The 24097-nt window shown below is 60.1% G+C and overlaps 2 protein-coding genes across 4 annotated transcripts in view; both read left to right on the top strand.

The window, feature by feature from the left end:
* The first annotated feature begins 2708 nt into the window (after window positions 1-2708).
* On the top strand, window positions 2709-5871 carry LOC137667983 (regulator of cell cycle RGCC-like). The gene is made up of 5 exons (XM_068409252.1): window positions 2709-2771; window positions 3010-3165; window positions 3709-3789; window positions 4221-4283; window positions 5249-5871. Exons 2-5 carry the CDS (start codon window positions 3012-3014, stop codon window positions 5254-5256), a joined length of 306 nt encoding a protein of 101 aa, XP_068265353.1. The 5' UTR covers window positions 2709-2771; window positions 3010-3011; the 3' UTR covers window positions 5257-5871.
* A 6699-nt stretch (window positions 5872-12570) lies between these two features.
* LOC137667696 (H(+)/Cl(-) exchange transporter 5) overlaps window positions 12571-24097 on the top strand; it is a 38701-nt gene continuing 27174 nt past the window's right edge. The window contains exons 1-2 of one of the 3 annotated variants that reach the window (XM_068408714.1): window positions 12571-12611; window positions 12949-13020. In XM_068408714.1, the coding sequence (XP_068264815.1) occupies window positions 13017-13020 (4 nt within the window). In that variant the 5' untranslated portion in view covers window positions 12571-12611; window positions 12949-13016. Of the gene's footprint in view, window positions 12653-12948; window positions 13021-24097 lie in introns of all 3 variants that reach the window. The other 2 variants (XM_068408712.1, XM_068408713.1) reach the window with 2 other exon arrangements.

Raw genomic sequence — 24097 nt, 5'->3', positions numbered from 1 at the left:
CAGGAAGGACCAGGAGGGCCCTAAGGTGGACTGACAGCCCAACCTGGGTGGAGGGACTGGGACAGGCTGAGCTCAGGCCATGGACCAGTGTCTGCCCTTTGCTCCCAGCGCTGGCTCTAAGGGGGAGGTGACAGCAGCTCCTGCAGGAGATCTGGAGCAGCCCACGCCGCCTGCCCCAAGCCTCGTGAGCTGGCTCCGAGCGTGAGCCCTCGGTGCTCCCGTCGGGCGTTGCTGAGGTGGCAGCGAGCTTTACGGAGCCGTGGCTGCAGGGCTCACTGCTGGAGCTGGGTACCTCTGCCCTGGGGTCGCCTGAGGATGCTCCGATTCCCCGCCATGGACAGAGGCTCATCCTCGCCCAGGGGACCAGCTCCTGCAGCTGCGGGGGCCTCTTGAGAAGGAATGGCCCCGTACCCACCCGAGCTGAGGCACGGAGCAAGGGCTCAAGAGGAGCTGCCATCCGGGCGGGCAGGGCCCAGCCGTGGCCCCATGTGCCAGGACTTGCCCTTGTACCTGTCTCAAGGGACTGCACGGCTCAGGGCTGGGCTCTCGCTTTGTGAAGGTCCCTTCCCTGTCCCTACAGCCGGGATGGGGGCAGAAGCAGTTCCCGGAGAACAGCGGGCTGGAGAGAGCCGTGTGTGCTGGGAGATAGCTGGTGAGAGCCCCCCAGGAACCGATAAGCTCCAGAGACGAGCAGTGCTGTCGAGTCTGCAGGAGCAGATAAACACAGGACAGTGTGAGAAGGTTTCTGGGTGACCAGCACCAGCTCTGCCACCAAGACCATGTCCAAGGAGGCGGTGGCTGCTCTCTGCAGACAGACTGCAGGACGATACCTGCTGCAGGAGCTGACCCTCGGGGGGACCTTCCAGAGGGACCTGACACCCCTGGCATGTCAGCGTGACCCTCTGCTCCTCAGACAGCCAGCGTCGGTCCCACGTGGGGCGAGTGCCTTGTTATCTCCTGTTAGTCCTGACAGCTCGAGTCCGTTAACAGTAACGGACCAACGAGGACAAGGTGCTCCAGTAACGACTGCTGGGACTTGGTGGTGGATCCCTGGGAAAGGGGGCAAACCCTCAGGCTGGGAGCGGTTGTTACAAATGTTCACCAAGAATTCTGAATCCAAGAAAAAGCAGGTGATCTTTATACCTTCAGCTGGACAAAAGGGCACTCAGACGGTCCTGCCCACCTCAAACCTGGACGGCAAATTTTTGTCATCGTGGGGGAACGTGGCGTGTCGCAGCCCTGGGGGTACAGGGAGCGCTGAGCTCTCGCTGGGTGTTGCCCCTCAGAAGCCACCCAAGGATTTAAAAGGTGACCGGGAGGTTTGTGTCACCCCTGGGGGTTACAACAGGCACGTGGGCTCTTTTCCCCTCCTCCCCACGGTGGAGCCACAAGCCCCTGGGCTTGCACCTCGTGAAACAAGCTGAAAGTTTCTGTCTTGATGTTTCCAGTCCCCCAGTGCTGGTACGGGGCGGGGGTGGGTTGCTGTTGGGGGTGGTTGTGGCTGGGTGTCAGCACCACCACAACCATCTCAGGCTGCTCAGCCCTGGAGGGGTATTACAGCTAAAGTCAAGCTTGAGAGGCCTGAGGAAGGGTACGACGGGGAGTATCTCATAGCTGTAGGATGAGTTGCTCCGAGTGATGGGCGAGTGGGTGATTTTATAGTCAACAGCAAAGCGAGCAGCATCCTCTTTGTTTTCTTTTTAACCCACGTGTCTCCCTTATGCTGCTGATCAGGATACACACGCGTGTAAACGTGTTGAAGGGCGTCATTAATCATAAAATGGTTTGGGTTGGAAGGGACCTTAAAGATCATCTAGTCCCAACCCCCCCGCCACAGGCAGGGACACCTTCCACCAGACCAGGTTGCTCCAAGCCCCATCCAACCTGGCCTTGAACACTGCCAGGGAGGGGGCAGCCACAGCTTCTCTGGGCAACCTGGGCCAGGGTCTCACCACCCTCACAGCAAAGAATTTCCTCCTAATATCCAATCTAAATCTCCCCTCCTTCAGTTAAAAACCGTTCCCCCTCGTCCTGTCACTCCATGCCCTTGTCAAAAGCCCCTCTCCAGCTGTCCTGTAGCCCCTTCAGGTACTGGAAGGTGCTAGAAGGTCTCCCTGGAGCCTTCTCTTCTCCAGGCTGAACAGCCCCAGCTCTCTCAGCCTGTCTCCAGAGCAGAGGGGCTCCAGCCCTCGGATCATCTCCGTGGCCTCCTCTGGACTCGTTCCAACATCTCCGTGTCCTTCTTTTGGGGCCCCAGAGCTGGACGCAGCACTGCAGGGGGGTCTCCCGAGAGCGGAGCAGAGGGGCAGAATCCCCTCCCTCGCCCTGCTGGCCACGCTGCTGGGGATGCAGCCCAGGACACGGGTGGCTTTCTGGGCTGCCAGCGCACGTTGCTGGCTCATGGTGAGCTTCTCGTCACCCATCACCCCAAGCCCTTCTCCTCAGGGCTGCTCTCATCCATTCCCCGTCGTTAATGCTTTATCTCCTCGAGTTCCGGGGGAAAACGGAGGGACGGGGAGGGCTCGGGGTGGGTTCCTCCAGCTTCAGGCCGAGCGCTGCTTTGGTGGGAGGAACAGCCCTGGGGACACCCCGACCCCCCCCGCCCTGGGTCCTCGGGGGGACCCACGGGAGCGCCGCGGGGCCCCGAATCGGGGGGGCGGGGCCGCCATGGGGCTGGTGCCGCCCCGTCCAGCCCCGCCCACCGCCCCGGGGCTAAAACCGCCGCGCCCGGGGGGACCCGCCGCTGCCACCGCCCGGACCGGAGCCCGCCGGTGAGTGCCGTGCCGTGCCGTGCCGTGCCGTGCCGTGCCGTGCCGTGCCGTGCCGTGCCGTGAGCTCTGCGAGGGGCGATATTAGCCCCGGGCTCGCTGCGGGAGCGGGGCCCGGAGCCCCCCTGCCCCGTCCCGGCTCTGCCCCGTCCCCTCCTGGCACCGCTCCCGAGAGCCTTTCTCCGGGGCTCTGCCCCGTGCGTGCCCAAACCCCCCCCAGCCGCTGGCTTCTTGCCCCCAGCGATGGCCGATGAGCTCGGTGACCTGCTGCGGGAGTTCGACGAGGTGATGGAGGGCTTCGAGAGGGGCCCCGCGTGCCAATACGAGCAGCACCTGGAGGAGCTGAAGAGGAAAGCAGGGCACAGCGTGTACGACAGCGGCATCGAGGAGCTGGAGAGTGAGTGTGGGGCTGGGGAAGGAGCACTCGTTGGGGAGGATGGTGTCCGTCGGGGTGGGGCTGCTTTGGGAGCTCTGGGGTTGCAAACCGTGGAGCTTCCTGCTGATCCCACCTCTGAGCTGCCCGCCTGGCTCATCTCTTGCGGGCTGGATGAGTAACATGGGGTGGTGGCCGCTGGCTCCTGGCCCAGGGCCTGCCAACATCTGCTGGGGCTCCTTCTGCTGGGGCTCCTTCTGCTGGGGCTCCTTCTGCTGGGCTGGCTGCTGCAGGGCTGCACGAGGCTTGAGATTCTCAGGAGCTCAGAGGGAGCCAGTTCGGTTTAATAACCCCAAGGAGTCCCCGTAGCCGTGCCCAGCAGCCCCTGGTGCTGTCTGGCCCGGTGGCCCAGCTCGGTTCCCTTTCCCCAAGCATTCCTTGCAGCAGGTGGGCTGGCCAAGAGCGAGGGTGGACCAGGCACCCCGTGCCACACGCAGGATTGGTCCCTGGTCCTGCAACTTGTTTCTGCGGTGCCTGTGGATGGTGACTGATGCTTTGTGCCTGCAGGTACCAGCGGGTCCCCGGGAAGCAGCCTCAGCTCCAGCGAGGAGGACCTCAACACCCCTGCCAACCCCTACCCCCCCAAAGGTGAGGCTGAAAGACCTGTCCGAAGGGCTGATGCCAGGGCTTCCTGGCCAGCGGGTGTGCCAATGGGGCCCTGCAGGGTTTGGAGGTGGGAATGAGCCCTCAGGCCCTTCCTGGATCCTGGAAGAGGCACAAAGTTGGGTTGGCACATTCCCAGTCACGGCTAGACTGGGCCAGAGGTCTGTCTGGGGGGGTCACAGCGAGGGGCTCTGTCCCTGACCGGGGAAGCGCAGGATTGTGCGGGTATGAGGTGGCACAGGGAAGGTGAGCACCCTTCCCACCACGTACGGATCCAGCTCCGACCTCAGCTGTGCAGATGCAGCGGGCGGGCGGAGCAATTGTGGTTAGACCCAAGGCGTCGGGATCCTTCTTCTCCCAGGTTGGAGCTGGGATGGGGATTGGGCGAGACCTGACGGCGCGTTTCTCTCCACCAGCTAAGCTTGGGGACACGCAGGAGCTGGAGGAGTTCATTGCCGACCTGGATAAAGCCTTGGAGGGTATGTACACGCTCTGAGCCCTGTCCCTGCCCAGGCAGGACACCAGGGCTGGGGCCTCTCCGCTGCCCCCAGCCCAGCACCCCTCCTCGCTGGGGCTCCCACTGCGGGGGCTTAGGGCCGGGGTTGGGCTGCGGGGGTGGGATCCTTCTCGCTCTTCTTTTGCGGGGGGCTCATCTGGGTGTCACCCCCATCCCCCTTCAAGCTCTTCCAGCTGGGGTAGAAATTAACCCTTGCTTGCGTGTTCCCTCCCCGGTGCCTCAGTTTCCCCCAGCTGGCGAAGCGGCGGTGGCAGCACTGGGGAGGTGGAGGCCAGGCTGGTCCTGATGCCTGTTGGCACGGAGCGAAGCCATGGGCAGGTTTCGGAGTGGGCCCGGCTCCGGAGGGTCTGTGCGTGGCAGAGAGGGGAACCCCAGCCCTCGGGGAGCACGGGCGGGTCGCGGGCTCCTGCTGCAGATGTTTTTCTCCTGGTGAAGGGCTTGGCTGCAGATGCCCCGAGGAAGGTGGTGACGCCGTGCTGGGCGTCCCTGCAGCTTCACCCAGGTAGCTCTGCAGTCCTGTGAGCGTGGCTAGTCCCCAATAGCTTCCTTACTGGGGAAACTGAGGCAGAGGCCACACTTCCTCTCCAAAGGGGTCCCTGGGTGACAGGCTGGAGGCAGAGGGAACATGAATTTAAAAAAAAACGATAAAATATTTCCCCCCTAAACAGGCTGGGTAAGTCCCAGTTCTCGGTATCTGTTCCCTTCCCTTCTGAGTGCCCGAAATGAGGTGGCTGGGGGAAAGTGCCGCTCCTGCGGGCCCTGAGCCACACCAGGAGCAGCGGAGCAGGAGGGGACCAGAGCCCCCAGCACATTTCTGCTCTGACCCTGCTCTGGGGATGCCGGGGGGGCCCAGGGCACCATGCAGCCCTCCTCCCACCAACAGCCATCTCACCAGTCTCTTTTTTCCCCCCCTTGCCTGTCCTGCAGAGATGTGAGATGTGGTTTTGGTGGCCAGTTTGGAGAGGAGGACCCGCAGCAGCCGAGCCCCGCGCCTCCCCGATGCCCCCTCTGCTTCTGTGCCCCCGCCACCCTCCGCGGCGCGGGCGAGGGCTGTCCCGTGCCACGGGAAGGGGCTCCAGCCCCGAGCAGGGACCGACCCGGCAGCGACGGGACGGTGCTGAGCCTGGCTCCGCAGGGCTCTGCCAGCACCCACGGGAGACGAGCCCTCGCCGGGGGCCCCGGGCTCTGCCCTGCCGGGGGGGTGGCAGCTCCCGTGACCCCGTGGGGTGTGGGCTGGGGGTGTCTGTGCTGCTGCTGAAGCCAGAGGGGACACCCTGCGTGACTTTGGGGAAGAGGAGCTGGCAGCGCGTGGGTGGGACCTCGCTGTCCCCTCCGGGGTCGGGGAGGGCTGTTCCCACGGTGGCATCTGTCACAGGCGTTGGCAGCCACTGCTGGCCCCTCGCTTCGCACGGGCAGCCCCAGTAAGGCCCCTGCCTGCACCCCAAGTGCCCCCGCCCCGACTGCTGCTGTAAATACTGTAAAAAGGGTGTTTTACACGCTGTACAGGTGGGATGTATTTTTATGAACAGGATTTGACGTCTCTGTGCTCGTCTGCGTGTGTCCAGCCCTTCCCCGGGGGCTCCTCTATTGGGGGGGGGGGGCATGGCTGTGCTGCACCCTGACGCTGGGGCAGCGGAGAGGGGGGAGAGGGATGCTGAGCCCACAGGGGATGCTGAGCCCACAGGGGATGCTCAGCCCAGCCCTGGGCTTCCCCGTGCCAGCAGCTGCCCTGTGAGCAGGGGGGTGACCAGGGGAGAGGGGGGACATCATGGGGCCCTGCTCGCCCCTGGGCTGGCAGCGCTGCCCTTCCCTCCCCGTGACACCCCACGTGCCGCTCTGTCGCAACCGTCTGAGCAGGAAACCAGGCGGGTTCAGCTCCTTCCCTCGCCCCTTGGTTCACGGGGTGCTGGGCAGGAGGAGATTGGTCACTAATCTGCCAGCCCGGGGCTCGGAGCTGCCGCAGGAGCCTTCTGAACCGGCGCTAATCCTGCAACCCCGAGCGCTGGCGGGGGCAGGGGGGTGGCGGGGGCAGGCTGGGCATGAGGGGGGCAATTTCTGCCGTCACTTGCCCCATGCTGCATGATGTGGCACCTGATCTGCCTCCCAAAGGGACCCCCAGCCCCATTGAGGGGCAGTCAGGAGATGGGGGTGAGTGCAGGGTGGCAGGGCCAGGGGCAGTGGTGACACTCAGGGGTGTCCCCATGATGCTCAGGGATGTCCCCATGATGCTCGGCTGCACCACAGGGGCCAGAGCACCCCAGCTGCGGGCACACTCACCCCACGCCAGTGGGGCAGGGCGGCAGGAGCCGTGGGGTCTGTCCCAGCCACGCACACGGGTGACGGCCGCGCCCCCGGTGTCCCTCGGGACGTTTTTCCCCTCTGAGTCACTGGGCGCAGGCGTTTCGCCCTCGCAGTCTGGCTCTGACTCTGGTGCTCGTTCCACCCACGGGCCCTTTCTGCCTCTGGGCACCACGAGCGCCGCGCCAGCCTGCGTGGGAAGGGAGTTTTTGACAGCCCACCTGCCAGCGCGGGCTCCGCTGCGCCGCGGCGATGCTCGGGGCCGGGCTGGGGCATCCCACGCAGCTGCAGATACAAACACTTTCCAGCCCCAAACGCGCTGTGGCTCTGCCATGTAACAGCCTCCAAAGCTCCGCAGGGGCTGTTTGTTGTGGGGGTTGCCAGGAGAGGGGTTTGGGTTTCCTCCAGCCCCCCCAGGATGGGCAGGCTGCGTGGGCGCTGCCCGCACCACGAGGCTGAGCTGTCCCGTGTCGGGCAGGATCCTCCCCAGGGCTCGTGGTACCTCCTGCACCCAACACAGCTGTCGGCAGCTGGGATGGTGCTGGGAGGATGGTGGGGCTGGCATGGGCACCCCCCAGTGCTGGGGCTACATGTGGGTGACGGGGTGACTTGGGGCCTCTAATGCCAGCGCCCTCCTGCCCAGCCTGCGCCCACAGCAGCAGCAGTGGCGATGCTCCCTGGGGACCCTGGGCAGGGGCTGGGGACACGCCTGGGTGGCAGTGTGGCACTGGGATGGGGGCCACAGCATCGCCCGGCCCACGGGGGGACAGCTGCCCAGGGGCTGTTGTGCAGAAATCATCAGCGCCAACAAGCACGATCCTGTGCCACGTCAGTTCCTCCCCAGGCCCCCCCTTCCCACCGCAGCTCGGAGGCGGCTGGACCAGGGCCAGGGAGCCCTGGGAGCAGCAGGGCACAGGGTGGGCTTTGTGTGGGGGCTTTGGGAAGGGTCTGGGGAGTGCTTTGGCCCTGCCAGGGTGGGACCCCCCCCCCTCTGGAGGCACTGGAGCTGGAGGGGCTGGGGGTGGTCAGCCCCTGCGCAGCGCTGGAGCCCCCGCATCGGCTCGGAGCTGCTGGGCCAGCTCGGTCCTGGTCAGCGGAGAAGCCCCCAGCCGTGGCCAGGCATGAGGGCCACCTGCAAGGCTGGCCCCCGCAGCCACCGTGCGCTCACAGCTCTGCGCCCTGTGGTTTCCTGAGAAGCGAGAGCAGCGCGCGGGGCCACCGAGGGACGGGAAGTGGCTAACCGGAGCGGGGGCACCTGCACGAGCTCCTGCCTGCGCCTCTTCCTTCGAGCCCAGCTGCACGCCCAGCCTCTCCGGAGCCCACAGTGGTTGTTTACGAGGCTTTGCCCCGGCGGTTGGTCCCACACGCTGTTTTTGTAGGGTCTCCAGTGAGCCCCCTCCTCCTGGCTGGGGGCAAGCAGCTCCGGCTGTGAGGCCAGCTCGCAGAGGAGCAGATCTGGCGTCCTGGGGACCCGAATGGCCGGGCTGGGCTGTGGAGGTGAGGGCTTTAGCAGAGGTGACCCATAGCCACGCAGGAGCTGACTGGCAGCCAGCCACCGCCCTGGCTGTGTGAGGGCAGCCAGAAGCCTCCCTGGTGGCCACCACCGCAGGGACCACCTCTGGGCAGGAGTTGGCTGAGCCTCCCTGGGTGCTTCCTCCTTGGGATGGAGGGATGGGGCACCTTTCGCTGGCCAGAGGCTGTGGGGAGGCAGGACGAGTGTGCAGGGTGGGAGTCGGCCTCTTCTCCCAGGCAACTAGCAATAGGACAAGAGGACACAGGATGTTTTAACCCATCGTCCGTGCCATGCCCAGGGACGTCCGTGCCATGCCTGGGGATGTCTGTGCCACACTGCATTTGAGAGAGAAACCACATCCTTCTTATGAGGGAAGTCTCTGGGTGCCCAGACAGTCTGGCCGTGGTGATGCAAGAGGCTGTAGCTATTTTGGGGGATAACCCAGCCCTGGGGATGCCGTCTGCCGCTGCCTTTCTGTCCTGACAAGTCCTTTCATGTGTCTTGGGGGGGGAATTTTTCCATGTTTCTGTCTCCATCACCTGAACCCCTGCCCAAGAACAGCCCTGGTGACACCGGCGGGGCACCAGCACTGGCAGGACTGCAGAGCAGAGCCTGGGATGTTTTCCTGGGTGCAGATCCCCAATGCCCCAAACACCAGCTCGCTCCGGGGAGCATCTCCATGTTGGGGACCAAGGTAGGACAGGCATGGTGACCCTGCTAGCCTCCAGGCACAACGAACCCAACTGCCTCTCAGCTCTTGAAGCGCCAGTCCTCCCTGAAAATGTCCCCACGGAGTCTCTGTGTGACACCCCCCATTGCCCAGGGGACAGGAGAGCTCCAGTGTCGGTCGGTGTGGGGTGGGTGCTTCCCCCCCCGGGGATGCCAGCATCCTGGATGAGAGGGGACAAGCTCCCCCAGGTCCCTGCTGAGGTCTCACCCTGGTGCCTGCCATCAGAGGGACCGTGTGTTTCTGTCCCCCGGCCGTCCCCACCCTGAGCTGAGCCCTGACTTCACCCCGCAGGTATCCGAAGGGACAATGCCGTGGTGGCGGCCAGCGCCGCATCCTGTCCCCCAGCCCCTGGGTCACTTCCCAGGATTGTTCTCTCTGCGAGGACAAGGGGCTGGCCACCGCTGTCCCCATGGACCGGGAAGGGATAAGCCTCACGTGCTGGGGCACGGCTGGGGCACGGGGAAGGCTGTCCTGCCCCTCCGAGCTGCCCTCCTCCGTCCCCACCAGCAGCGACGCGGGGCACGAGCCCCGTCCCCATCCCAGCCAAACCCCCTTGGCTGGCGTCCCCGAGACGGAGCGAGCCCGGGGGAGAGCAGAGGAGCAGAGCTGGTCCGGGCTGCAGCTCCCTGCTGGCTTAGCTGGCATTAACCTCGTAATTAAACCAATTAATGAATACCGGGAGGGTCCAGCCCTGTGCTGCCACCCCTCAGCACCAAGCCAGGGCTAAGCCTGCACATAACCCTCCTGGACATAATCACCCCCGATTTTCTGCACCCAGAGGCGAGCTGGCTATTCATGCAACGATCTTTGGACTCGAAATATCTTTTTTTTTCCTTATAATTCTGCCCGGTTTGGGCAGCACGACGCCCAGCCGCATGCTCCTTCCTCACTGCACCCCACGAGTGTCCATGTCCTGCCTGTCCTGCTGCTGTGGGGCATGTTTAGATTTAAAGCCCAACCCTTATTTCCCATTTCACTGTGACATTTGCTTTTCTGGGGTGTGTTCCTTGCTCTCGGCTGGCTCTCAGGGCTTGGAAGGCTGATGCTGGGCAGGACAAGGCTGTGCCTTCTGCGGGCAGCACCCATCACCGGGCCCCTTCTCTGGGTGCGCTCTCCAAGCGGGGTGCCAGATCCAGGGTGGCCCAGAGCGTGGCACCGAGGGGTCCCAGAGCTCCCAGTGCTTTAGACTGGGGTCTGCTGGGAGGGGGTGGGTGAGGAGATGAGGAAAGGGCAACGGGCTCATCACAAAATTATGCTGAGGAGCAAACTGTGGGCTGTGCAGACGGGGTGGTGGGACGTTGGCTGCTCCCAGCCCCGCTCCAGCCCTGACCACGTGTTTCCAGCTTCTGCTATTTCAGGGCTTCCTGTTTCCCTGAACCAAGCGGCTTCCAGCAGGCTGGGGACGAGGGGGTGGCCCCGGGGCTGCCCCTGCCTCCCTGCCATGGGGCTGACGTTCAGTCAGCCACGGGAAATTCGTCTTTCTCCCGGTGAAGCTCCTGAGCGAGCGGCGTAGGAAACAAGGGGCACGAAATCGGGGATGGGGTCTGCCCTGCTGGTCCTGGTGGCTCTGCCCCAGGAGGGTCTGCAAGCCCGGCCAGGTCGGGGTTTCTCCTCCTCAAGGTCCCCACGGAGCCACTGCTGGTGCTCCCAGGCCTTTGGAACGCTCTGCGAGTGAGAACGTCAGCACTGACTTTTTTTCCAGAAGGACAAAAAAAAATTGAGAAATTTATTTAATGGGAAAATGGTCCATCGAGGGGAGCTGGACACAGGGCTGCTCTGGGGAGGGCGAAGGGCAGGGAACTCCTCTGCGGGGCACGCGGGATCGCCCAGACCTGGGGACAGTAACTCGGAGAAGGGGGGAGAAGGGGAGCAGAAAGGGTTCCAGCCAGCAAGCAGGGCAGGAGAGCTGCTCGCTGCCACGTGTGCTGGGCATCTGGGCAGAGGATGGGTACCTGCCATCCCCAGGGATGCCCGCCTGCCCCTCTCCACCAGCCCCAGTGCCCCCAGCATGGCAGGGGAGGAAGGTGGGAGGCCAAACCCAGCAGCCCCTGCTCCTGGGGAGGCTGTGGGGGCTGAGAACATGCCCCAGCTCAGTGCACATCTCAGGGGTGGGAGCACCATGGCAGGATGTGGTGGGGCTGGTGGCGCCCAGCGGAGCTGCCTGGGGCCGAGGCCGAAGGAGCTGGTGCTCATTCCTTGGCACTAATTCCTGGGGGAGCCGGGCCGAGCCGTGCGGCCACAGAGGAGATCAGATGGAGCCAGGGGTCACCTCATCAGGACATGTGGCTGGGTCTTCCTCTTCTAAAGGATCTTCACTTGCATGGCGTGATGCTGGTGCCACCTTCTAGGGTCGCTGTGATGGTAAAACTAAGGTGTCTCGTCTCCCACGTCCCCAAAATGAGAGTGTTGCCAGCACCCCCGTGACATTCACCTTCTTTTCTACCTCCTCTGGTGGGACACGGGAGGTCCGAGGTACCAGGGCGCTGAGTGAAGCCTTTCCATGAAGAGATGTAGGGCCACCTTCCCACACGCCATCTGAGGAGACATTCCTCGGGGAGGTGAACACATCTGTGCAGCATGTCTGGCCCGAGCAGGAGCTGGGAGCTCGAAGAGGGATGGGGGAGAGCCGGAGGGTGGGCCCCTGCCCTGCTCCTCCACGCCCCAGGGCTGGCTGCTGCCCCCCTCAGCCATGTTCTTGCTGCAGCAGCATCACCCCACCGTGTCCCCAGCACAGCTCCATCCTCTTCTCCCCTGTCTCCCAGCAGGGACTGGCCACGCTTCCAGACCCAGAGGAGAGCCCAGCCAGGTTTGGAGCCAGCCTCCATGGGAGGAGGAGGAGGAGGAGGAGCAGAGGCATCCAGGGCCACCGAGGGCTGCCCGGGGAGCTGGGGGCTCTCCTGGCCGGGCAGCTCCTGCCCGCACCGCTGCTGCCCTCTAGTGCTGCCTGTCCCCAGCCGGACTGGTGGCACTGGGATGGACTGGGAAGTGGGCTCTGGTAGCGGGGCTGCGCTGTGCTGCTGAGGGTGCTCATGGCCCGGGGGCAAAGCCCCGTAAAACCCGCTGCGGGCGAGCCCGCCGTCACATCGCTTGGCCCACGGGACCGGCGGGGAAGGGAAACTGAGGCACAGCGGCTCTCCCTCCCCGGCTCGCACCGCAGCTCACGGCTCCGCTCCGACGGTGCCCCCGGGGGATTACGGGGAGTCCGAGCAGAGACCGGGGGGTTGCAGCCAAGCACGGGGGGTCTGGGCTTGGGGGGGGGGAGCTGGGTTTAGCCCCCGGAGCCCTGAGGTGCCCATGTGGTGGGGTTTGGGTGGGGAGAAGTGGCGGGGTGCTGGGTGTGGGAGGGTTTGAGGATTGCCTTTGTCCCTCCAGACTTGGCCGCTTTGGGGGACGGGAGGGACGGAGCCCCTCCGCCCCCGCGTTCCCTGCCCTGACACCCCCTTGCAGAATGGGGAGCGTACCGCTTTAAGAGCCCGCCGCCCATACTCAAGATGGCGCCGGCAAGGCGCGCCTCTGCTTCAACAGCGCACTGCGCCTGCGCACAAGCCCTGCCCGGAGTGAGGCACCCGGCGGGCGCCGCGCGGACGGATAGGCTGTGAGCCGGGGGCGGGGCAGCGGGGCGTCACGTGGGCGCCTCCGCCCCGCCCCTTCCGCGCCCCGCCCCGCCCCGCCCGTGGCGCAGGTGCGGCGGCCGCGGGGGCGGTGCTGGGGGCCCGGGCCGGGGCCGGGGCTCGGCCGGGGCGGCGGAGGTGCGGGCCGGGGCGGCGGAGCGGCGCCCGGGGCGGCGGAGGTGCGGGCCGGGGGGGTCTGGGGCCGTGTGGGGCGGGCGCGCGGCTGGCCCTGCGCCTCGCGGGGGTGCCGCCGGGGTGGGGGGGGCGGACGGGGGTGCTGGGGGGCGGCACCAGCCCTCGGATCAGGGCGTGGGGCGCTGAAGGGAGCCCCGGAGCGGGGGGGTTCCCGGTGCGGGGCCGGGGTGTTCTCCGTGCAGCGGGACAGCGTGTCCGAGGCGCCTGCGGCCCCGCCGGCTCGGAGCGGCACGTCTTGGCTGGGTGCTGTTGCCTGAGCAGGTCACTCCTCCTCTTCCAGCAGCCCCAGGAAGCACCGGAGCGAAGGCGGGAGCTGCTGAGCCTCGGGTGACGGTACCGGCTCGTTGGATGGGTGAGTGATGCTGGAGAGCTGGGCCCGTGTGAACCGCATGAAGTTCAACAAGGCCAAGTGCAAGGTCCTGCACGTGGGTCGGGGCAATCCCAAGCACAAATCCAGGCTGGGAATGGATTGAGAGCAGCCCTGAGGAGAAGGACTTGGGGGTGATGGGTGAGGAGAAGCTCACCATGAGCCGGCAGCGTGTGCTCACAGCCCAGAAAGCCACCCGTGTCCTGGGCTGCATCCCCAGCAGCGTGGCCAGCAGGGCGAGGGAGGGGATTCTGCCCCTCTGCTCCGCTCTCGGGAGACCCCCCCTGCAGTGCTGCGTCCAGCTCTGGGGCCCCAACATCAGAAGGACACGGAGCTGTTGGAGTGAGTCCAGAGGAGGCCATGAAGATGCTCAGAGGGCTGGAGCCCCTCTGCTCTGGAGACAGGCTGAGAGAGCTGGGGCTGTTCAGCCTGGAGAAGAGAAGGCTCTGGGGAGACCTTCTAGCACCTTCCAGTACCTGGAGGGGCTACAGGAAAGCTGGAGAGGGGCTTTTGACAAGGGCATGGAGTGACAGGATGAGGGGGAACGGTTTTAAACTGAAAGAGGGGAGATTTAGATTGGATATCAGGAGGAAATTCTTTGCTGTGAGGGTGGTGAGACCCTGGCCCAGGTTGCCCAGAGAAGCTGTGGGAGCCCCGTCCCTGGCAGTGTTCAAGGCCAGGTTGGATGGGGCTTGGAGCAACCTGGTCTGGTGGAAGGTGTCCCTGCCCATGGCAGGGGGGTGGAACTAGATGATCTTTAAGGTCCCTTCCAACCCAAACCAGTCTGTGATTCTTGTGATGGCCGTTGGCCTCTGCTGCGGGCGAGCGCCGGTGCTGAGAGCAGAGAGCTGGGGGCAGCTGGTGGTGATGTGATGTGGTGCCAGGGACATGCCGCCCACTTCTCTTACTGTCTGTCTCTGCCGCAGCGCGCCTGGGCAGAGCTGGTGTCCTCTCCGTCTATTTGAGTGCTTGAGGAATTCCCATCTGAAGGAGCCTCTGGGAATAGATGGGGCGAGAAATAGGGCGGCCAGAGCCTGGGAGTCTGTTAATACAATGTGTGTTACCGGCCTCTGGACACTGTGAGCTTTCATTTGTCCCAGTTAATCTTGAAGGCTGTACCTCAGGGGTTTTTTTCAGCCAGAGCAGAAGAAACTTTATCTTTTTACACTTGTGCAGAGCAGGTGTTTGTGAAATCCTCACTGTATCACTGCCCAGGTGTTGGTGGTGCTGCTGTGGGGCAGGGCTGTGAGCATCAGCACCTGTGTGCCTCTGACTGCCTTTGTTCCCAGAACAACTTGAAAACTGGTTTATCTTTGTTTTTAAAATACTGCTTGGATGCTGGTTGTGTAAAATAGCGAATTGTTTTAGTTCTTTGGGATGCAAAGGCCAAATCCTCTTCTTGCCGGCCCGAGCTGGAGCTTTGCTGAGCTGCTGCTTTCTGAAACGGCCTCCCACCCACCGCACCGTGGTCGGGGAAGGTCTGTAGTACATGGCCTTAAACTTGGTTGCACCAAATTATCTTTTGAGGTTTGGTTTTGGTTTGCACAGGATTTTGTGGTGTTGTCACTAACAGTTGTTCTCCAGTAACTCCAGAAGCTGACATGGTTTGGGAGCAGCACCCAACCAAAAGTGGGTTTTTTTTTATGGACTTGTGTTGTACCATGAGCCCTGAATACCAAAGCTCATTCCTCCTTCCTCCTGCCGGGTTTGGAGGGGGTCACTGGGAGGTTGTGCCCCACGGACGTGCTTTGCCCTTGCCTCGTGTCCCTCGCCGTACAGCCGTGCTGCTGCCGTGTGCTCTTGGCAGCCCCGTTGCGTTTCAGGACTGGGCAGTGCTGCGAGGCAGGATTTGCTTTTAATCTAAATACTTTCCTTCGGTCGTTCTCCAGCATTGCTTTGTCTGCTTCACATTTGATCCAGATTGGTATTTTTTTTTAAAAAAAAAGCCACGAAGCTGGTAATTGAGTGAGAAATGTGTCTGTAACACCCATATTTCAGGAGATACCTGTTAATGATGCGTTATTCTTTCGGCTCTAGGTGTCTTGGCGAGGTGAAAAGCCGGTTGGGCAATTGTCACGTTGTCCGGATAAAGAGCTGCTCCTCACCAACAACTGGTTTAACGGGAGGAGCGGTGGGGCGAGCTCGTAGGTCGGCAGCCGTTACCGTCACGCGAGCTGGCAGGGCTCAGCAGAGGGGCTTCCAAAACCCGGGGGCAGCGGCGGGTGGCATCGTGCTCGGGGACCTGGAATCATCCCCCGCAGCACCCAGGCTCGTGCTGGTGCCACCCGGGTTTGGTGTGAGGATTTTAAGTGCAGGGTGGTGTACACAAATGTATTTTTTTTTTTTTAACCTGGAAATAGGATTTTCCAGGACGTGTCTGTGCGGCAGCGGTGACACCCTCCCCTCACGTCGAGGTGCTTCTTGCTTCTGATCCTCTGCCCTGTGCCCACCTTCACCCACCTCCTTCCCCATCACACAAATTATTTCACGGTTCCTCATTTTCTTCTTCCATCCTTGGTGTGGAAGGTGGCCCCAGCTGTGTCTCCAGCTGGATCTGGTCACTAGTGAAGGAAGGCAAACCTGCCCCCCAGAAGTCCTCACCTTGAGCACGCTCACGTAGGGGTAGAGTTCATATGTGTAATTTCACGAGTCATTTGGCTGTTCTGGGGGTGGATGAAGTCTGACCGGGCAGCCAGGCGAGGGCTGGCGTTGCCATCGGCTGCTCTCAGACTCATCCAGCGGGTTTGTCCGGGAGCGTGGATTGAGGTGTGAGTGCCCGAGTGCAGAACTGACCACGTGGGTTTGAGTATGTGCATCTTGCATCATGCTTTTAATTACTCCCTCTGGAATAACAACCTGCTCTTGGTTACGCAGCACGGCTTCATGTGCAGTTGTTTCTGAAGGACTGTGTCCAGTTCTGGGCCCCACGCTTCAAGAAGGATGTTGAGGTGTTGGAGCGAGTCCAGAGGAGGGCGACCAAGCTGGTGAAGGGTCTGGAGGGTCTGACCTATGAGGAACGGCTGAGGGAGCTGGGGGTGTTTAGCCTGGAGAAGAGGAGGCTCAGAGGTGACCTTAGTGCAGTCTACAACTACCTGAAGGGAGGTTGTAGTGGAGTGGGGATTGGCCTCTTCTCCCAGGCAGCTAGCGATAGGACAAGAGGACAGAGCCTCAAGCTTTGCCAGGGGAGGTTCAGGTTGGACATAGGAAGCATTTCTTCTCAGCAAGGGTCATTAGCCATTGGAAGGGGCTACCCAGGGAGGTGGTGGAGTCCCCATCTCTGGAGGTGTTTAAGAAAAGCCTGGACATGGCACTTAGTGCCCTGGTCTAGTTGCCATGGTGGTGTCAGGGCAATGGTTGGACTCGATGATCCCAGAGGGCTCTTCCAACCTCACTGACTCTGTGATTCTGATTCTGTGACTGGATGGGGTTTTCGGAGGTCCTCTTCTGAGTCCCTTGAGCATGGGAGCCCACCCACCCATCTCAGGGTGACTTGGGCAGCACCTGAAGGCAGAGCAGATGCGGGACCGTGGGGAGCCTGCCCCGTCAGACGGACCCGGCACGCCGCTTCGGCCAAGGTGACCCTGGGCGCATCTCCACCTGCTTACTGGGAGAAGCAGCAAACCCAGATGGTTTGGACGTCTGTGGTGCCGCGTACCCATCGCTGTCACGCTGCAGGTGTTTAACGCGTTTCAGGGCTTGCTGCGGTGCCGCTGGCGGTGTTTTGGGGTTGTTCCCTTTCTGCATGGCTGTGTGATGGCAGGTGGGGTGTCGGGTGCGTGTCCCTGCATCCTTAGGGTGAAACCATGGAGGGTTTCCTCAAGAGCCCTTCGTTCCTCAGGGCTGAGGAGTGGGTGGCACTGCGGGGAAGCTGGCTGTTGCCGCACCCTGCTGTTATCTGGAGAAGAAAGAAGTGGCTGGGCTGTAGGGCGGCGTCGGGTCATCTCCAGGACAGAGCAGGCTGCCGTGGAAGCTCCTTCTGTCTCCATGTGGCTCTTCTTCAGTCGATCTTCAGCAGAAGATGGGTTTGTCTGCGCAGTGGATGTGTGTGTTTTATTCAGGAGAAGGGACGCTCTGGTGAGAGTTAGGGGAGATGAGAGTGCCCAGACGAGCGCTTTGGTTGGATAGAGGCAACCGGTGGCTTTTTGGGGAGTGGGAGATTTTCATCATGTCCCTGATTTTCATTCTAACAGTCCTTTTGCCTCTTCATGGGTTTTTGCTTTAAGCAGAAAACGTTCAAGAAATTTACGTACTGTAGTGAGACCTACACAGGGTGTGTAAAATTACCTCTTTTTTTAATGACACCTGCTACAATATCACTTTTTAAACAGTTTTAAATGACGACATACTGCTGCAGTCAGCGGCAGTCCATGCCTGCTCTTCTTGGCTGGGTCTTGGCTGGGTCTTGGCTGGGTCTTGGCTGGGTCTTGGCTGGGTCTTGGCTGGGTCTTGGCTGGGTCTTGGCTGGGTCTTGGCTGGGTCTTGGCTGGGTCTTGGCTGGACTTCATGATCTTTTAGGTCTTTTCCAACCTTAACAATTCTGTGATTCTTTGAGACCGTAAGGACCACAATCCATAAAGGGAAAATCCTTTCTCTGTTTGTATAGCGCTGCGTGACAATGCATCGAACAGTTCCTGATGAAATGTACGTGCAGTTGCATTTCCAGAAGGCTTTACAGCAAACAGCCCCTGTTACAGCAAAAATCCCCCGTTAAATCCGTTGTAACCTATATTTCAAATTCTATATTTCAGTAATTTGAGCGTTTTCTACCTTGCCAAGCGAGAGCAGAGCTGCAGTCTCCCCAAAATAAGTCCTAACCCGATACCTCGTCGTGCTGTTTGAATTTCAGGGTGTGCGGTGAAGCGTCTCATAAAAACAAACAAAAAAGGTCAGGTTCTCTGCAGGAAGAGCTGCAGTACCTGGTGCTTCACAAAAGTGTGCAGTGAGAGGTTTCCAGCTGGAACTTGATGTGAGCTTGAAACTAAACTGGACTACAAAATAGAATCCGAAGTGTTTGTTGAAATCTTGCTGTTGTAGCCGTGATGCTCCTTACTCTTTAAAAGGGAAAAAGGAAAGGAAAAGGGGGGGGAAAAAGTGGTGGTGGTTCAGGAGAGATGGTACTTTATCAGTGGTGCTGAGGGACATGGGTTAGTGGTGGGCTTGGTAGTGTTGGGTTAATGGTTGGACTTGATGATCTTAAAGGTCCTTTCCAACCAAAATGATTCTGTGGTTCTGATATTTGGCTTTTTTTTTGTCTAACACAGCTTTGGGCGTAAGCTTTCTCCGTTAGATCTGAAGGACTTCAGCTCTGTAACAGCAAATTCTCGTCCTTTTGGGGTTCCAGTAAAATAACTAAATGTAACGGGTACGGAAGGCGCGGGTGATTGTGTCTCTGTGATGGTATCTCTGCGGTGGTGAGTCGTGGAATCGGGAGGTGAAGATCCCCTGTGCTTGGGTGGCCGTGCCGGAATGTATTTTTGGGAATGGGGGAAAGAATATAAGCTTCTTGCTAGACTGGTTCTAGGGATCCGCCTGTCGCAATATGAGGAATCTCATTTAAGAAACGTTACTGAGCTTTGAAGTGTGTCTGGGTTTAGCACGTACACTCCGTGCGCTTCCCTACCATAAAGTGGAAGAAGCAGCTTTATATAAACCCCACGTTTGGCCAGTACCGTTGGTTTTCGTGCTGCCTTCAAGACTTTTCTGTATTAAGATCTTCTCGTCTTGCATCCAAGTCACTTTCCCACTTGATTTGGGGGCCGACGTGCTGTGGGTGGTTTGATACGCTGCTGTGTGTTGCACCGCTCCGGGCTGAAGCTGCAGGTCGTGGGGCTGGTCCCTGCAGACCCCGTCACGGGGAAAGGATGGAGGGAGGTCCTGCAGCCTTTAGGGCGCCTTCGTGGCCCTGACTCCTCTCTGCTTCTCGTCAGCATGGACCTCACTGTAGCTCCTCCAGCACGGTCTGCGGCCATCTCGCCTTGGAAGGTGTCATCCTCCTTAACCAAGACGAGACGTGACGGCACGGGGCTCCTCGCTGGAGGGATGTCGGAGCAGAGCACGGAGCGTCGCCTCCCTGGGGCCCCTGTGAGTACGTGTCGAAGAACAACAGAAGAACCTCGAACGAGCCCGGAAACAATGCAAGTCTTTGTGCTCAGCTTGTGTGGGGACATTTCCCAGTTCCTCCGAAACCATCTATTGTTGCCGACCAGCCCTTGCCAAATGCCAACAGCTCGCCCGGCGTTTGTTTGCCTGTGCCTGAGGACAAGGTGCTGCGTGGAGCTGTGGGGGGGAGCGGCAGGGTCCCAGCAGCCTTGTGTCGGGGCTGGGGGGCTCTGTGCCACCCGCCCGCTGCCGTCCCAGGGGCACGGCTTCTCCTGTTCCCTGCGTTGGAGCAAGTCCAGAGGAGGGCGACCAAGCTGGTGAAGGGTCTGGAGGGTCTGACCTCCGAGGAACGGCTGAGGGAGCTGGGGGTGTTTAACCTGGAGAAGAGGAGGCTCAGAGGTGACCTTAGTGCAGTCTACAACTACCTGAAGGGAGGTTGTAGCAGAGTGGGAGTCAGCCTCTTCTCCCAGGCAACTAGTGATAGGACAAGAGGACACAGCCTCAAGCTTGGCCAGGGGAGGTTCAGGTTGGACATTAGGAAGCATTTCTTCTCAGCAAGGGTCATTAGGCATTGGAAGGGGCTGCCCAGGGAGGTGGTGGAGTCACCATCTCTGGAGGGGTTTAAGACAGGCCTGGACATGGCACTTAGTGCCCTGGTCTAGTTGCCATGGTGGTGTCAGGGCAATGGTTGGACTCGATGATCCCAGAGGGCTCTTCCAACCTCATTGATTCTGTGCTTCTGTGTGATTCTGTTGGGCTGGGGGAGCCCCGGAGCCCCCCTTGGACACCCCGGGAAGGGAGCTGTGGTCTGTGGGGAGAGGAGAGGAATGGGAGGAGTGGGTGATGCTCGAGGGTGGAGCAGTGGTCTGCTCGGAGGAGGAACAGGCAGGCAACGAGAAGTGGGTGTAGGTAAATACCTGCTTTTACGACCATGCAGTCAAAATGCAGTGGCAAAAGACACGTTGATAATCATCACCGAGCCACGAAACCCTTCTGTGAAGTGATTTATGTGCTGTCAAACTAAGGCAGTGCTAATAGCAATGTCACAGATACACCTCAGGCTGCTCCTGGCTGTGTCACCGGTGCCCACGTGAAACAGCAGCAGCGGATGAGAGTCTGTGGGCTCTCTGAGGCTTGGGGGTCTCAACGTGTTTTACAACACTTTGTTTTTCCCTGAAGATATCTCTGTGTCGCATTCTGTGCCCGAAGGGAACTTAATGATGGTGTAAAGAATCACAGACTCAATGAGGTTGGAAGAGCCTCTGGGATCATCGAGTCCAACCATTGCCCTGACACCACCATGGCAACTAGACCATGGCACTAAGTGCCATGGCCAGGCTTTTCTTAAACCCCTCCAGAGATGGTTATCAGCTCAAGTTGGTGCAGTGTCATCCCTGCGGAAGGGGACACTGGTCCCTTCAGGCAGCACAGGGAACTGGAGGAAGGAATGACCTGGAAAATAGCATCCTCTCTTTATAAAGCTACGAAGTGACTTTCAAGGGTTCCACCGGTGTGTGAACCTCAATTCCTTTTCAGATGAGGGCTGAAAACCTCGGAGCTCTTCTGTGAATGCCGCCTCCAACTTCGTATGCACGCTGGTTTGATTTTTTTAGCAGTTAAAGGAAGAAATTACAATTGTTTTGTTTGTTGGGTTTGGTTTTGTTTTTTTTTTTTCTAAGGTCACTGCCCAGCCCTCTCGCACTTATGTCTGCACGTCGAGCCCGGCCTGGCAGGGATATGTGTTTCATGGGCTGGGATACGACAAAATCCAAACCAGCTCCCTTAGTTGACCAGTGCAGTGAAGTTTCTCTCTTGTGGAGTAACCTCCTCTGCCCTGAAAGAGAACTTTTTTTATTTTAAATTTTTTTAGGGCCAAGGTGAGCCTCTGGAGGGATAACGTTGCAGTAAAGCCTTGCTTGGCTTTACAAAGGTGCCTTGCAAGCCAGGTACCTGCTATATTGACATAGTGGCTAAATGATACTTTTTTCTCTCCTTTCCTTTGTTTTTTTTTGGTTACAATTGGTTTATTCCATGTTTTTCCTTATTTGTGTACCGTTGGATCTGGTGATTGTGGGATGTGCCTGCCCCTGTGAAGAGATGCTGTGGGGAGGGGGAGGAAGAAGCGCCCTGAACGTCACAGCTCCACTTCGCTTTGCTGATCTCTGAGGAAAAGGACAGTCCTGTGAGGTGGGCTTGGGTTCCTGGGGTGCAACAGCCGTGGGGGGGTAAGCTCGCTCCTTCCCCGCAGCAGCAAGGGCTCGTGGAGGCGGCTGCTCAGGGCTACTCCCTGCTCCTTCATCAGTTGTATTCTCCTGGTGCCACGTCTCTGTGGTGCTGGTGGAGCCGGAGCTGAACCTCCTGGGAAAAACCACTGCAGGAACTTCTGCCATGCTCTGACACCTACCTGAAGGGAGGTTGTAGTGAAGTGGGAGTCGGCCTCTTCTCCCAGGCAACCAGCGATAGGACAAGAGGACACAGCCTCAAGCTTTGCCAGGGGAGGGTCAGGTTGCACATCAGGAAGCATTTCTTCTCAGCAAGGGTCGTTAGCCATTGGAAGGGGCTGCCCAGGGAGGTGGTGGAGTCCCCATCTCTGGAGGGGTTTAAGAAAAGCCTGGACATGGCCCTTAGTGCCCTGGTCTAGTTGCCATGGTGGTGTCAGGGCAACGGTTGGACTCGATGAGTCCAGAGGGCTCTTCCAACCTCATCGATTCTGGGATTCTGTGACTTGGAAAGCACTGACCCTGCGTGCTGGAAGGGCTGCGGCGAGCCCGGGCGTCGCTGGCCGGGGCCTCCGAGCGCGGTGGCTCACCGGTGTCCCGGCTCGCCAGTCCCACTCCTCTGGCTGCAGAGAGGACAGGGCGACGGCGGTGGCACTGGGATGGGCGCTGCGGCGAGGCTGGGGGAGCGGATCTGCTGGGCGTGCTGGTGATGGCGAAGCATGAAACGGGGAGCAGAGCTTGCGGGGGCTGAGGCTGGCGTGGGGGCAGCGGCCGGGGCTGGGCCCGCTCGGCGGGACAGCGGCGGGTGCTCCGGCTTCCTGGTGGCTCGTGCCGTCATCTGAGTCACTTCCAGGCGTCGCGGGGCCGACCCCGGCGGGTTTTGCTTCGTTGCTTCCCTTTGCTCGGCTGCGATGGGGCTGAAGAAGGCAGAGGAGGCGGCGGGGAGCAGCTGGAGGAGGATGGCTTCGGGCTCGCGCTGGGCGCACCGGGAGCCTTCTGGTACGTAGCCCGCGGCGGGGGCACCCCGGGCAGTGCCCCGACCCGGGAGGGAAGAAGCAGCCGTTGCCTGATGGAGTATTGTGGTAAATTACCTGAGTAGATAAGCACGGGAACAGTCTTTTTATTTTTTGTGTGCATGGTTTAGCCTGGAAAGGCGTTGCCTGCCCGTAGAGGGAGCGTTCTGGTAAGAAAACGTGAGTTAAACCTGTGTCTGCAGGAGCAGCTTTAGGACTTGGGAGGGGAGGGAGCTCTGGATTATCACCTGCTGGGTCCTGCGCACGCGCTGGGTGTTAACTGGGCTCTGCTGCCGCTGGAAGGGGCTGGGGTTTGGGTTTTAACACTGTAACTGAGAACAAACCTGGGGATGGACTGGGGGGAGCAGGACATTGCTCCGATTTCCCCTCTTCAAACAGGACCCAGCTGAGGGTCTCAGCCTCTGCCAGCGCTACGAGTTTGTGCTTTTTGTGCAAAATATGTGAATGCAGATGTATTTTTCAACTTCCCCTCCCACATATATATATATATACACACACACAGAGTCTTGATGGAAAATACCTCTAAAACTGTGTTACGCCGCAGACGAGCCCCGTGACATGAGCACAGAGTTTCGTTAGTTCTCTGCCAGGGTGGAGCCCTGCTTACCGCGGGCACCGCAGCGCTTTAATGCCCTTTAATTATTTTATTGTTACCTGGCAAATAATAGCTTTGAACCCCTGGGTTTCTCCTGCCGTTGGTTCTCCACGCCGCTGGGGGACTGCAGCCGCCCCGGCGCTGGGCTTCGGGAGCGAGCTCACGTGCCGGCCCCAGCACCCGCTTCCCCTCGGCCAGTGCTCTATACTTTCTTTACTGGTGTGTTTTGCACCAGTTCAATGAGTAAACAGGGTGTAAAAGTGAAGTAACGTTGTGTTCCACAGAGCCAGCGAGGAGCCCAGCGCGTCGCTTCGGATGATGCCAAGGCTTTTTTTGTGTGGTGGCTTTTTTTTTTATGTAATAGGAAGTGCTTTCTGCAGAGTGTGTAATTCGTACTGTTTGCTAATGCTGGCTGGCTTTTTCCCTTCCTGAAATAAGGCTGAGCTGTGGATTTGGTTCCTCTATAATTCTCTTGAAAAATAAGTATGTTTGCCAGAGAAAAGCGAACACGGCCTGTCATCTCGTTAAGATGAAAAGATCCCCACTTTCAGGTTGCAAGAGCTATTTTTGAGGCAAGACCTGATTTTTTTTCCAATTTAACTTATTATTATGTTTTCAGAGCCTGTGCTTTTGTAGTTTCCCTGCCATCGCAGAGAAGAGGAGGAGAAATTGTATTGCAGTCTACAACTACCTGAAGGGAGGTTGTAGCAAAGTAGTAGTCGGCCTCTTCTCCTGGGCAACCAGCGATAGGACAAGAGGACACAGCCTCAAGCTTCGCCAGGAGAGGTTCAGGTTGGACATTAGGAAGCATTTCTTCTCAGCAAGGGTCATTAGCCATTGGAAGGGGCTGCCCAGGGAGGTGGTGGAGTCACCATCTCTGAAGGTGTTTAAGAAAAGCCTGGACATGGCACTTAGTGCCCTGGTCTAGTTGCCATGGTGGTGTCAGGGCAATGGTTGGACTCGATGATCCCAGAGGGCTCTTCCAACCTGGTTGATTCTGTGATTCTGTGAAATGACAGGTCTTGTGTCATGGTCTGGCACGGGCAGCTCCTGGAGGTGTCTGGGTCTGGCAGCAGGTCGAGGGTACTTAATTAAGATTATTAAATTTAATAGCA

Source organism: Nyctibius grandis, chromosome 10 (genome assembly GCF_013368605.1).
Source record: "Nyctibius grandis isolate bNycGra1 chromosome 10, bNycGra1.pri, whole genome shotgun sequence".
Classification (NCBI taxonomy): Eukaryota; Metazoa; Chordata; class Aves; order Nyctibiiformes; family Nyctibiidae; genus Nyctibius; species Nyctibius grandis.
The sequence above is the reverse complement of the archived record's forward strand: the minus strand, read 5'-3'. Positions and strand labels throughout refer to the sequence as shown.

Coding starts and splice junctions, on each gene's coding strand:
- LOC137667983 (XM_068409252.1), top strand. CDS start 3,012: ATGGCCGATGAGCTCGGTGACCTGCTGCGGGAGTTCGACGAGGTGATG. Junction 3,166..3,708: donor CGGCATCGAGGAGCTGGAGA/GTGAGTGTGGGG, acceptor TTGTGCCTGCAG/GTACCAGCGGGTCCCCGGGA. Junction 3,790..4,220: donor CAACCCCTACCCCCCCAAAG/GTGAGGCTGAAA, acceptor TCTCTCCACCAG/CTAAGCTTGGGGACACGCAG.